Source organism: Amblyomma americanum, chromosome 10, assembly GCF_052857255.1.
Source record: "Amblyomma americanum isolate KBUSLIRL-KWMA chromosome 10, ASM5285725v1, whole genome shotgun sequence".
NCBI lineage: Eukaryota > Metazoa > Arthropoda > Arachnida > Ixodida > Ixodidae > Amblyomma > Amblyomma americanum.
The window spans coordinates 52,648,180-52,661,010 of record NC_135506.1 but is presented as its reverse complement, the minus strand read 5'-3'; the positions used below and the strand labels follow the sequence as shown (position 1 = coordinate 52,661,010).

General features: G+C 48.7%; 1 protein-coding gene across 21 annotated transcripts in view; it reads right to left on the bottom strand.

Annotated features, from left to right (window-relative positions):
- LOC144106767 (cell adhesion molecule Dscam1-like) overlaps window positions 1–12,831 on the bottom strand; it is a 163,831-nt gene that overhangs the window by 99,129 nt on the left and 51,871 nt on the right. The window contains exons 1-2 of one of the 21 annotated variants that reach the window (XM_077639653.1): window positions 7,414–7,564; window positions 6,241–6,531 (exon numbers count right to left, since the gene is read on the bottom strand). The exons of 16 other annotated variants lie outside the window; for them this stretch is intronic. In XM_077639653.1, the coding sequence (XP_077495779.1) occupies window positions 6,241–6,531; window positions 7,414–7,483 (361 nt within the window). In that variant the 5' untranslated portion in view covers window positions 7,484–7,564. Of the gene's footprint in view, window positions 1–1,739; window positions 2,055–2,123; window positions 2,268–3,828; window positions 4,120–4,473; window positions 4,588–6,240; window positions 6,532–7,413; window positions 7,565–12,831 lie in introns of those variants that run through there. 4 more of the 21 variants (XM_077639635.1, XM_077639643.1, XM_077639623.1 and 1 more) reach the window with 4 other exon arrangements.

Sequence of the window (12,831 nt, the reverse complement as noted above, 5' to 3'; positions counted from 1 at the left end):
TGTTCTCTATAGTCCAACAATCCGTCTACTGTAGTTTGTCCTTCATGCTTTGGAATGCTTATTTCAAGCGCGGAACATATGAGCGTTAAACTCTCGTGGGAGAGGAAGCATCAAAGGGACTGCTACGACTGCTTCGCGAAATTTAATCATCATCATCAGCCTGACTACGCCCACTGCAGGGCAAATTTAAGGCCTCTCTCATGTGTCTCGAAGTCATGCAGAGAACGACGGATGAAAGCCAGTGCATCCTACGGACGGATAATATAATAATGACGCAAAAATCAAGATCTCCAAGGGAGCACCCGCGCCTCCATCTTGAAAAAGTCAGCACTACACCGAAAGTACTTCAGGTAGTTTGTAATCTCGCATGGAAAAAGACCAAAGTCACACACAATACGCGCCATTTCTACGGCACGGAAGGCACTGAACGCAGTTTTCTAGAGTGAGCGTGTCGATCAATCAGCACGCTTCACACCGGTCATTATTTGGTACGCGTATCTTTCAGTGTTCCAAGAGTAAACGCGGACTATAGTTTCGTTTTTTAAGCGGCATCGTGCAGAAGGTCTGGTGTCACTTTTTCTGTAAACTTTTTTTATGCGTGGAAAACCAATGCTGCTATCATCAAAGCGGAACAAAAATGTTGCTGTTGCAAAGGTACTGTACCGTACCAGTCGCTCATAATCGAACAGTTCGTTGACAAAACAAAAAGTGGCCCGATGCAATCATTCCGGAAGAATATTGAGACCTGGTACTTTGCCGAGGTACTGGCACTAAGACGCAGTCTATGCCAAAATTCTTCGCGAGGCAAAGGTTCTCCAGGCAGCACGCATAAAAGGCAGATTTCAATGCGCTACTTCACATCAGGCAAAAAAAAAAAACACGCTTGCATTTGAAGCCTGCCGTAGTGAGCAACCTACGTGCGTTCACTTATTGAGAAGGTACACTGAATGAAATTCAAGTACTGTCAGAAAAAAAAAGAAAACTTCTCCATTCACTATTTGACCTCTTATCCAGCAACAGCGCCTTTTTTTTTTCATTTATGCATGTAGAAATTGGCCAGAAAATGGCGACGCTGACGCCCTGAGCTGGGCATAGCGTGGCTAATGCCGTGACGTGTAATATTCGCATGCCATTGCTTGACTGCTTTAGGTTTTTGAATCCTTGCACTTGACATCCGTACGACTGTTTCCCGCGGAATTTTTTAAAAATAAAACTTGTACCATTTTTATGGGCGTGTGATTTGAATGATTATTCTTGTTATCAGGAAGTCATGGCGTCAGCTTTGTCAAGTTGTTTAGGTTTCTCTTTTCCGCGTGGTGATACTATGTCGTCACAATTCCGTCACCGAGTCTTAGGAAAGCGCAATAAATACAAATGACCTAGTCATAAAAATGCGCCATAGCTTGCCTAATTGCGTAAGATGCATTGAAAATTGACTAAATGTACTCCACTTGAAGCAAACTCGCAGGAGTAGATCTCGAAAGATGTTAACAGGTATGGCCGGAGGTTCGCGAAGCCAAAGCAAAGGAGTAGATGTTGAAAGAGGGTAGCGACGGTGTTTTTCGTCACTCATCAATCGGCAAGCATTTGGCAATGCACGCAAAAAAAAACACACAAAAACAAACAAACGGATGTTTGTCACTTTGCCGAACAAAGATGCACCTTCCTGTCTTAAACGAAATCATTGCAGATGCCGACTGCTCAGAGTACAGTTAAACGAATCAAGCTGAAGGGCTCACCGGAGACGGTCAGGTCTACTGTAACTCTCTCTGACGTTGCTCCGTAACTTGCAACGCAGGTGTAGTTGCCCACGTCCTCCGGGCGGACGTCTCTGATGCTCAGAGTGACGCTGCTCTCAGACGAACTCAGGAGTGACACCCGACGATTGGCGGCCAGGTCTTCACCGTCTTGTCTCGTCCATGTCATCCGGAGTCCCTCACTGTGCCATTTAGCCCGGGGCACGAAGCAACTGGCGATCGCATCGTCGCCCAATGCCAGGTTCGGCGGGAACCCGAGGCTCTTGGGTTTCGGTGGGTGAGCTGTTCCAACAGAGGCTGCAGCCAAACCCAAAGTAAGCTCAAGACTGTCGTATACGATTTGTGGTAACGCTGAATATTACGTACCTTCCGATGACGCTGCCGGAGGCGGTAGAATCCAGCAAATCAAAATACTCGTCATCCAGGACAAGAAAGGATTAGCCAATACATTCTTTGACGACGGCATTTCCTTAATCGGATCACACACGCGACGGTTCAGTGGCAAATGTCTGATGTGGGCTTCCGTTCGACAGTCTCGGTGCAAGAGCCGCAGGTCCGAGAGAGGAGGGTGGATTGAATCTTCCGAGGCCGATGGCAGGTGTACGCCGCTGCGGACAAGTAGCGCCATACCGTGGCAGATTGCCGTACCAGTGCTTGGGCGGAAAATTCGCGCCGAGCTCAAATGGATTCATGGACGGCTGTCGAGTGAGTCGCGTAGCCTACTTCCTTCACATAAGTACTCATCCAGAGGTGGCTGAATCATACTATTTAGTAGTTAGAGCTGTGCACATCAATAGTTTGCGAAATCAGAACGGCTCGTATAGGTTTGCCCCTGTATATTAACTTCGATCGGCCAAGAATATTGCGAGGGCATTTCGTCGCCTGTAGACCCCCAGTCGTTGTTCACGCTGTTCTTTTTCGGTGACCGTCTGTAGGCACGATGTGCGTGAGTCTTTTGCGCCCTCCTCCGGCGTCATTTCATTTCTTACATTGCCCCCGCCCACGCGTTGGGTTGCGAAAGGTGCCTCGTTCGCACGGAATGGCGATGTCGTCACTCATACGTCACTCATTGGTCGTGTGGATCGTTCTTATTCGTTACATTAACTGAGTTGAATGGCTTCTTGTCATGTGGCATGGGTCCGTGCGGCCCATTAAACTCCACACATATGTCCTTTCAGTTCATTCTCAGTTCTGGCAGCGTGAAAAAAAGCCGAACGCCGCGATGGCGCCCTTCACAGTCTTCACATCATGAGTGAGGGATGAAACCGAAATAGAGACGCAATCGCAGGTGGCACAAAACAGGCGCAAGAGGCCACAACAGGAGTTGCGCCTTCCACTGCATCAGCGTGCCGCTTCAGTGCACTTGCGGACGGACTTGCCAAGTACAGTCGTAGGCAGTGTGAGCGGGAACAAAGAATGAGCGTCATAATTATGTGTGACAAGCACCGTTTTCTGTTTTCTAACTAGTTTCTCTCTTCGCGTGTAATATTCCAAATTCATTGTCAGGTTTAGCGGACAAATAAATTTAAACTTAACAAATTTGTGCAAAGAGTTTGCTCGCTCACATACTGTTCACAACTGTACAGTCGTCGAAGGCAACTGACGAAGGAATCGTCAGGTGATGCCCTTGCTCTCTTCAAACTATTGCCTATTTCTTACTTAAATCCTTAGCGATACGCGTCGGTGATGCGTTTTCACTTCTGCTACGGATCTTTTTCGTACTGTATACGTCTGCGTTTGGCGGTCTTATATTTATTGGCGTAGAACTTTGTCATCCTACAACACAGTGCGAAACCACAGGGGCATGAAGAGGACACACAGTGTGTGTCATAATAATTGCAGCCATGTAATTTGTGTCAACACTGTTATACCGGTTACCACGACCAAAGCAGGCGCAGGACAATCTAGACCACTGACGTGCGTTTTTGAAACTCTCCTACGCAAGTACAAGTTCGCGAAGAGCAAGGAAATGTGTTTCCACCTTTCCCATGGTCACCGAACCCTTAGGAAATTAACGGATGCGAGAGATTTGTTCATACTGGTTTACGAAAGGCAGTGGTCTGGGCCATACCTGAGACTGCGAGGTGTGCAGAGAAGCGATAATTTCCGGCCGAGTTTCGGGCCATGCAGCTGTAGTTGCCGTTGTCCTCAGCGGATACCTCCACGATGGTGAGCGTTGACACCGGACCTCCCTTGGGGGACGTCACAGTGAGGCCCGCCGTCGGCACAATGGGACGACCGTCTTTCAGCCACGATAGTTCAAACGGACCGGCGCTGCCCTTCTTGACTACGCAAATGACAGCCACCGTATCGCCGGGTGAGAGGTTGGCGGGAAATTTGAACTCTTTTATCTCCGGAGGGTCTGGAAGGACAATCGTCGGCGATTATCAGAGATTAAGCGAAAACCGCGTACGATAATGCATTCCAAGGGTGTAACCTTTGCCGTAACTTCAATCCTAACGAATGTTAAAGCACCCCACCACCCAGCTTTTTGATGACTCAAACAATCAATTTCAATGTGCGGCTGGTCTGCTTTCCACAGCCACATAGTTAGCGTGCAGTTAGAGTGGGGTTAGTTTTTTTTTAACGAGAGATGTTTGCTCAAGGTAGAATAAATTCGTTTTGAGGAAGCCTGCCTAGCTATCTGCACGGATGGCGTCATTGGCGTCCGCTTAGACGGCAAATTTAGAATGCAGGAAAAAAAAAGTATCCGTACCTGGAGAGCGACTGTGACCCTTTGTTGACGCAGCGATGAGATAAGAGACGACAAAACACGTCAGAACTGCACAGCGGATCATCTTGATAGGCCGTTACCAATCACAGGACTTGCGTCTCCGAGCCTGGACTTCTCACAGGCAACGAAACGGGCGAGGGCGGACTCAGTTTAACGCAACACGAAAACGAAACGGTTTGTGGACAAGCGGCGCCAGCTGTCGGCGACTGAATAAGGCACAATTGGCGGGAAGTACAAAAACCAGCAGCGACGAGGTCGGTGAGGAAATATGCGAATAGTTCCCTTCTTGCGGCGTTGTCTACAGCATCCGCTAAATAGGCGCCGTCGCCATGAATGAGCCATGTTTGGAGGAGCACAATATCCGCGGGAATATCCACTGGTGTAGTGATGCGATAGCACAGAAGACCTGAAGCCGTGTTACCACAGGGCTCTTTGAGCTCAGTCAACGCTGACATATTTACCAAGATTATAAGTGTATAAAAGAACGGCATAAGAGATCAATATATATTTAGTAACAGCACGCCTACAGAGCAATGACACATAGGCCATCGCTTTGGAGAACTACGATGCGAGGGAGTTCACGACATAGCCTCGTGCCTGCCTGCAGCGAGGAATTAGGTACTAAATCAGTTGTCGAGAAAACACAGTGCATGACACAGGGAGGCGTACGCGGTCGCTGTCCGAAGTGTTGTCAACTGCGCAGCTGTGGCTGCTCACGTCTTCTGGCTGAAGACTAGCGACTCCCCAGCGTATAGCGCTCGGGGTGCCCAGAGGACACGGAAACCCGGCGATTGCGTTCCCTAGTACCACCATACCTTTGCCGCGTCATTACAACCCCACTCTGCCTACCTGATAACAAGGGAGGACGATTTCGTCGCCCAAGCCGATTTGTGGCGGGAAGATACTCCGGAAGTACTGGCAGGACTTAAAAACATTGCGCCATGTAAGAGGGATCTGTGGGTTGATAGATTATCAAGGTTCCACTGAACTTTCGGCGTTCGGCTTGCTGACGAGTTTATAGGTTTGATCGCGGCGGCCACAGTACAATGGTGGCGTAGTGTATGTCGCTGAGGTACTGAGATTTCGGTGCGCCTTAAAGGACTTTAGGTAATCGAATTCAACCCGGTTCCCTCGTATACGGTGTGTATCACAAACATGCTTGAGTATAGAAAGTCCAATTAACGACCCGACCATTTTAATAAGCCCTTGGCGGGAGACCGAAGCTTGTCGGCTTCGCAGAGAATACAGCAGATGGTGACGCTGTAGCAAAGAACAGCCAATATCAGGTATATGGAATCGCAATCATGACGGAGTTCATGCACTAGCATAACTTGTGAAGCTGCTGAAGGCGACGCAGTGGAGGTACCAAAGAATCGCGGCGCGCGTTGACGGTGGCTGCAAGACCACTTACTGGCGGACGCTAACTGTGCAACCGCGCGAGTCTATGGCGCGTGCGGTAACAGTGATGTAAAACGCTCTTATGCGACATACGTGTCGAATAATGCAACGAAATCGTGCCTTCGCAGCAAACACCGGCATTCGAGCTCATTAAGTAAGCGCAACGCGATTTTCCCACGAAAACCGATGTGGCAGTGTTGTGAATATACATAGCGTGGAAAAAAATGGCTAAATGATCCCTTGGGCGACTGAAAGAAAACTAGAGGGGGGTGCAAGAAATCTTTTTCCATAAGAAGTGAACCCCGCAATGTTTCACGTATTGTTCGCGCTGTTCTATTAGCGCCAGCATACCTTTCACAGCGAGGTAGGCAGATAATTCGTCGCTCCCAGCTGCATTCCGAGCGACGCAGGTGTAGTTTCCGCTGTCTTCGGCCGCTATACCCACAATACTGAGCGCAGACAGCGGTCCGCCCTTGTGGGAAGCCACCGTTAGACTCGCCGTGGGTTGGACAGGCAGGCCATCCTTCCGCCAAGACAGTTCGAAGGGACCCGAGCTTCCTTTTTCCACCACACAGTTCACGGCGACCGTGTCTCCGGGGGAAACGTTGGCGGGAAATTTGAAATCCTTGATCCTCGGCAACACTGGAAGCATCCATCGTCACTGTTGTTGGAGAGCTTTGCAACGGCAGAGGGCTCGCACTAGTCGTGGATTCGTTATCATTATCAGTCGCTGTGGAATAGAGGCCTCTCCAATATCCGATACGCTCTGCTCTTCGGCAGCAACGGCCGGTTTATGCGAGCACAATTCTTAATCTCATCTCCTCACCTGAGCGTCAGCCGCCTCCAACTGTATCTCCCTTTCTTTGGTGCCCATTCTGTTACCCTAACAGACCACCGTCTATATGTTCACCGCATTAAGTACTCTCACCAGTTCCATACCTTTGATATCAGGTGGGCATGCTATCATTACCTCGCGCCTGTTCTCTAGCCCGTACCGGTGTCTCCCCGCACCCTTTAAAGTTGCACTCACAATATTCCTCTCCATTGCTTGTTTAGCTGGCCTTAGTCTTGTTTCAAGTTATTAATTAGCCTTAAGCTTTCGGCCTCATAACTGAATTGCATATTACCATGTAATAAACGAGGGGATCGCACATAAGACCACGTCCCGAACAAGATACCTATGAACTGCAAAATTTATAAAATAAATTGTGACCCGCTGCCTTCCTTGCTGGAATCTGGACATTGTGAAAATACTACCTGGACATTGCGAAAATGCTTTAACAGAAGTAGACTGAACGCTGAAGGCACATGACATGCGCGCTAGATACCTGCTATATAACTAATTCCTTCTAGCATTCTCGCTAACTAAGTTTCACGTTGCACTATCGGAAAATAAATCGCGCCGTTCCTTTTTGCGGCATAAAGACGCTTCGACTAATCCTTTAAATTTGCCAATATTGCGGCGAATCTACTACATGCCTGAACAGAATGATCGCTGTCGAACAAATAAAATGACAAGTATACCTGCAGGGTGCACAGACGACTTCACCGACGCAACGATGAGGAAACTGAAGACCACTGTGCAGTGGATCATGATGAAAATCGCTCGAGACAGTTTCTTTTTTTCCCCGGAAGAAGCAGCGCGGTGCCTAGTTGAACAACGGGGACGGCAAATGCGTCGCCTGGATGTCGGGAAACACAGCAGCTGAACGACTCCAAACAATGGACAACTAGCGCCGCCTGGTGGCCTTAGGCAAAACGATGGAAGCGGGGGCGCGAAAACTGAAAACAGGCGGCTCCATTGAGCGCCTCATACCTGTATTGTCGGTAATGGCCACACAAAGTTCCGGAATTGCCAGTGAGGGCCAAGTTATTCACGTGAGACATCATGTGTTCTGGGCTTCAAAACAGTCATTGTTGTCGGCAGCTTTGAATAGTTTCCCGGTCCAATCCCAGCGAGACGTAATGTCCCTTCAAAAAACATATTGCATCGAGATCGATGGAAAGTAGCCAATCAGCATGGGTTTCCCATTGACAAATATGCGTATTCCAAGCCCGCTTTCGTACCAAAGGTTGCGACCATTCTTCGTATTTTACCCCGCATCATCGACCCACAGAGACGCGCCAGGCTCACTTCATAAGCGGGCGCGTGTTGGCACGGTTCGTGTTAAAAACCAGCGCGAAGTATCAAATGGCTGCTTATTTTCTTGTCAGAGACTAAAATGGTTTTCATCTTCTACAACGATACCTTAGTTCTTTAAAACGAGTCGTTGTGGCTCAATGTGAGAGCTTTCAAGGCAAATAGCGCTTCAATCGCTATGTCATTTAGTTCGCCCTGATACCGCTTTGTTGAAAAGAGATTGCGCCAGCCTGCCTCCAATCAAAATTGTATGACCAAAGAATCTGTGTGCTCTCAGGTGCTGCAAGACTGAATTATAAACTATATCTAAAAATCACATTATATACTCTTAAGCTTTTTGTGCAGTTGTTTTTCTTTTCTTCCGAATTTGAAGCACTTGCCATTTTAGAAATACGCATAGAATATGCGGTAGTTCCAGGCGGACAGAAGTTACCTCGCACGACCAGCGGCGCCGTGAAGCTGTCTGTGCCAAAGGAGTTGCTCGCCACGCAGGTGTAGTTTCCGACGTCTTCGGGACGCAGGCGTGCAATCAGCAGCGCTGCGGTACCTTTGAACTGCGTGGACACGGAGACACGGTCGCTGTTGACGATTTCCATGCCGTCTTTGAGCCACGCCATACGATGCGGGCCCGTCGCGGTATTTCTGAGCACGCAGCTGGCCAATATCTGCTCGCCCAGGGTGACTTCCGGCGGAAATGAAAACTCCCTGAGTTTCGGTAGCGCTGCGGGAGAACGGTTATAAGAAACTGACGCTGGCATCGAACTTCGCTTATCGGTGGTAAGTGAGCCGGGAAAGGAAAAAAGAAAAAAAAGATGTCGGCTTACCATCGTCTCTCGCTGTAGATTCCTCAGGTAAAAGGAGCGCCAAAGGTAACAGCCAGGCGAGATTCCTAACCGCAGAGAGCACGTTCATACGGGCGCGGGATCTCCCTCCAGTACGCATCGCAACCCCCATCGTTCTGCTCTCGATTTGCAGAGCCTCCTCCGGGTGCAAAAGCCGGGCCAGTGCTGTGGCATGTTGCAAGTTGCGCGTCCGCGCCATAAGTGTCGCCACGGTCGGAACGATTGCAGCGATCCTGGTATCTGGCAGCAAACGCGGCTGGAGTCAATGACACAACGCGTCTGCGCCGCCAGTGCCGCCGCGGGCAACGCTGCAGCGCAGTGGCAGCAGACGACAGCGACCGGCGCAAGCATAGCGAGCAAAGTTTTGAGCAATTTATGTTTTTACCGCCAACTCCCAGGCACCGCCACCGTCGCATTTCAAAATCGTCCCCATTGGCTCTACGGGAATGTCACACCCTTGGCCGGGCCGCGAGGAAAATCAGCCGAGAGCCGGACAACTAGCGCCACCTGGAGAGGCGATTCGGAAGCAGAGCCATGGTGGCGTCCTCTATTAACCTTTATCAATAGTTTGGAGGGTAACTTCTCTTGTTAGACGACGCGACGACGGACAGAGACATTGTAGGTTGCATAGTGAAACGTTTCGCCAATAAAAATGGTTGAAAGCAATGACAAATTTAGTTTTGTTCGTGAATGAATGTTGGACGCCCATTCTCATCTGGTTCGGGAGTACAAAAAGAAGGGACGACATCAAAAAGGAAATAGCCGGGGTGAACACAATATTGCTCTCTCCATCGAGCCTGAATGTGTTGTCCCGTATGTCGAACCGCTGTACTTGACAGTCAAACGTGGTAGGAAGAATAATCAGTGAGGGAGTGAACTTCAGATGGAGCAACGGTCGCAGTTCAGAGTTTCTCATTTGAAGACATACACCAACACTTGTAAACTGTGGAGAATGTCACTCCAGCTATTTGCACTGATAGCGGATAGCCCTGAAAAGTCGCGGATGTGTCAGTTCTAACCATGTAGGAGTGCTTAGCAAGACACTCGCTGTCACTATTATCTTTTTATTATTATTATTATTTATAGATCATTCCCTTGTTCGCACAGTAGTATATGCCCAGCTTTCTAGGACATTATCAGCTAACGCCATCTGTGGGCCGCCATTAGCGGACATCGCGTAGCTTAAGGAGGATTTGTTTGCTTGTAATTGTTAGAAAAATAGAGTGCGTTGAAATGCTACGTGAACGCGTTGATTGTGATGGCGTCCTCTTCCTACTCGCTACCTAAAAACAGATCCTACGCTGACGCAATTAGTTCCGACGGCCGTAAAAAATAAGCGGGGGTCTGCAGAACATTCGAAATTCCCGCATTTATTTCGCATGTTCAGTGTCACGCAGCACGCCTCAGTAGCCGCGCTAACTAAAAGCGTTTCTGTAGATATTCTGACCGAGGTTAGAACACTTTTGTTTCCTGTTGCAAACTCTTTCACAGCGCTCGCCGTCATATACACGCTTCATATACTGGCCGACAGGCGCTTGCAACAGTTCTGTGTTCACATAGTCATGTACTGCAAGTCCTTTTTTCTTTTTTTACAACTATTTGCTTTACACGTAAGTTATGAAAAGGAGGCCGTTGCGCTACTACATCGCTAGGGGACACTTGTTACTCAGCGCGGGTTCTCTGAAAGAAAAGTTTGAAACGTGGCGTGCCTTCGCCAGATTTCAATAGATATGAGTCATCTAGATGTTGCGTGAGGTAAAAATGTGTACAGAACAGAAAACAAGCATGCTAATACCACGTCCGCGGCTGTGTGAGTATATGTGCGCGGGCTCCGCAGTGAGCAACTGTGCAGAGGGCACCGTCACATGTTTCCGCGCGAACCGAGCGTGTTCATCAAAAACAAAATCAGATGGATGTGCATATTTGGAAACGCAAAATTTTCGCACACAATGGCACTATTCAGTCGCGAATTTGTGCCGTGGTGAGCGAGCCCCTTTGCCATCAGAGTTGCCAAAGTCATAACTGGCAATCTCTTCGCGCCTTCTGCTTATTCTCTCTCTCCACAGCTTTAGCAGTCCAGCTAATTTTACTCAAGAACATTAAACAAGCTTTGCATCTACGAGACAAATACGTTATGCACAAGGTCCCTATAGTAGGATACAGCTAAAAAAAAAAAACATCAGTTGTCAACACTGTGCCACGGTCCGCGGCGTCTTGTATTACTCCGCTAGCCAATCACAACAGTAAACGAAATCAGCTCTTTAATGTTTGACTTTACTAAACGAGCCAGCTATCAAAATTTTAGAACTTATAATTTTTTTCTTGTTATTTGCTTTTTGTTTAGGTAACAAGAAAAGATTTAACAACGGACTACTTTTTTTGTCGTGGAGGAATTCTGTGCACCGGTCCTGAATGTGGGCGGAGCTTCACTGCAGACTTAAGTTGTGTCCGACTATAGCTTACAGCACCTCATCTATATTCCAGTCTACTTCTCCATATTCTCCCTGTGATTATAGAGACGAACGTCAAAACACAACTTGAACGCCTCACCGGACATGACCAGAGGTACTGTGACGCTCTCCGAAGTTGCAGCGTAAGATGCAACGCAGGTGTAGTTGCCGACATCCGCTGGTCGAATGTCTCTTATGCCCAAAGTGACGCTGCTCTCGGAGGCCCTCATGAGGGACACTCGGCGATTAGCGGAGAGGTCCTGGCCATCCCCTCTCGTCCACGTCATTTGAAGACCCTCGCCAATCCAGCTGGCTCTCGGGACGAAGCAGCTTGCGATGGCATCATCGCCCAGTGCCAGGTTTGGCGGGAAACCGAGACTCTTGGGCTTCGGCGGACGAACCATTGCCGCGGATGCTGCGGGTGGCGCGGTAGGGTTGAAGAGTGCGGTAGAGGAGTATAAAGGTAGCGCTGAAACCCACGTACCTCCGGATGCCGCCGCCAAAGATGAAGTGATCAGCAACTGGGTCATCAAAGTGCCCAACTTCAACGCGAATACCACGCACACGGATGCATTCTTTGAAAGCGGCCCCATGGTTTGAAATGGGTACGACACGATGTGGTTGAAACTGGAAACGTCACAGATGGACGCCTGTTAGGCGGCCCTTTGAATCTGACAAGTGAACAGTGAAGAGAGGAGGAGAGCTTCGATGTTAATAGCGCGCTGTCAGACAGATAACGCCGTAGCGTGGCCTTCTGCGGAACTACAGCGTAGCGAAACGAATCGCGCGGAATTCAATCAGCCCCCCAGCTTTCCGCATGAGCAGACCGCGCTCTCGAAGTAAGCGCCTGTCTAGAAGAGCACACGTATTTTTCGCGGCTCTCGGAGCTTGCCAAGGGGCCGGATTTCGGCATTCATTTGAGCATATATGGCACGAGAGTTCAAATAATGTTGACCCTGAAAATCGTTATTAACGAGCACGTGTGCTGTGCAATGTCAGTGCAGGTTAAAGATCCCCAGGTGATCGAAATTATTCCTGAGCCTTCCACTGCAGCCGCCTGTTTTTTCTTTCACTCCCTCCTTTATCCCTTCCCTTACGGCGCGCTTCAGGTGTCCGCCGAGATGCGAGACAGATACTGCGCCATTTCCTTCCCCAAAAAAACAATTTTCAACCAGCAGACCATGACATATCGATACTACAGAAATGTGCAACACAAGCCACACTTTATGCAGCTGTCCGCTAATACAGAATCTTTTTTTTTTGTGCGCAATATATACACTCAAATCACTTAGCAGCTTTAAAAGACAGACCATGAAATTGAGATGTATACGCTGTGTTATACGACAAGGCTACCGTCGTCTCTGCTCCTATACCACAAAAGCAGCAAAGCTTTGATTGCTCAGTGGAGAGCGCTATACAGGCCCTTTTGTGCATCTACTTTGTCGGATATCACCGTCCTTCCTTTTTGTTTGTCTTCTTGTTTCTTATGTACCGGTTTTTCTTGTACGAG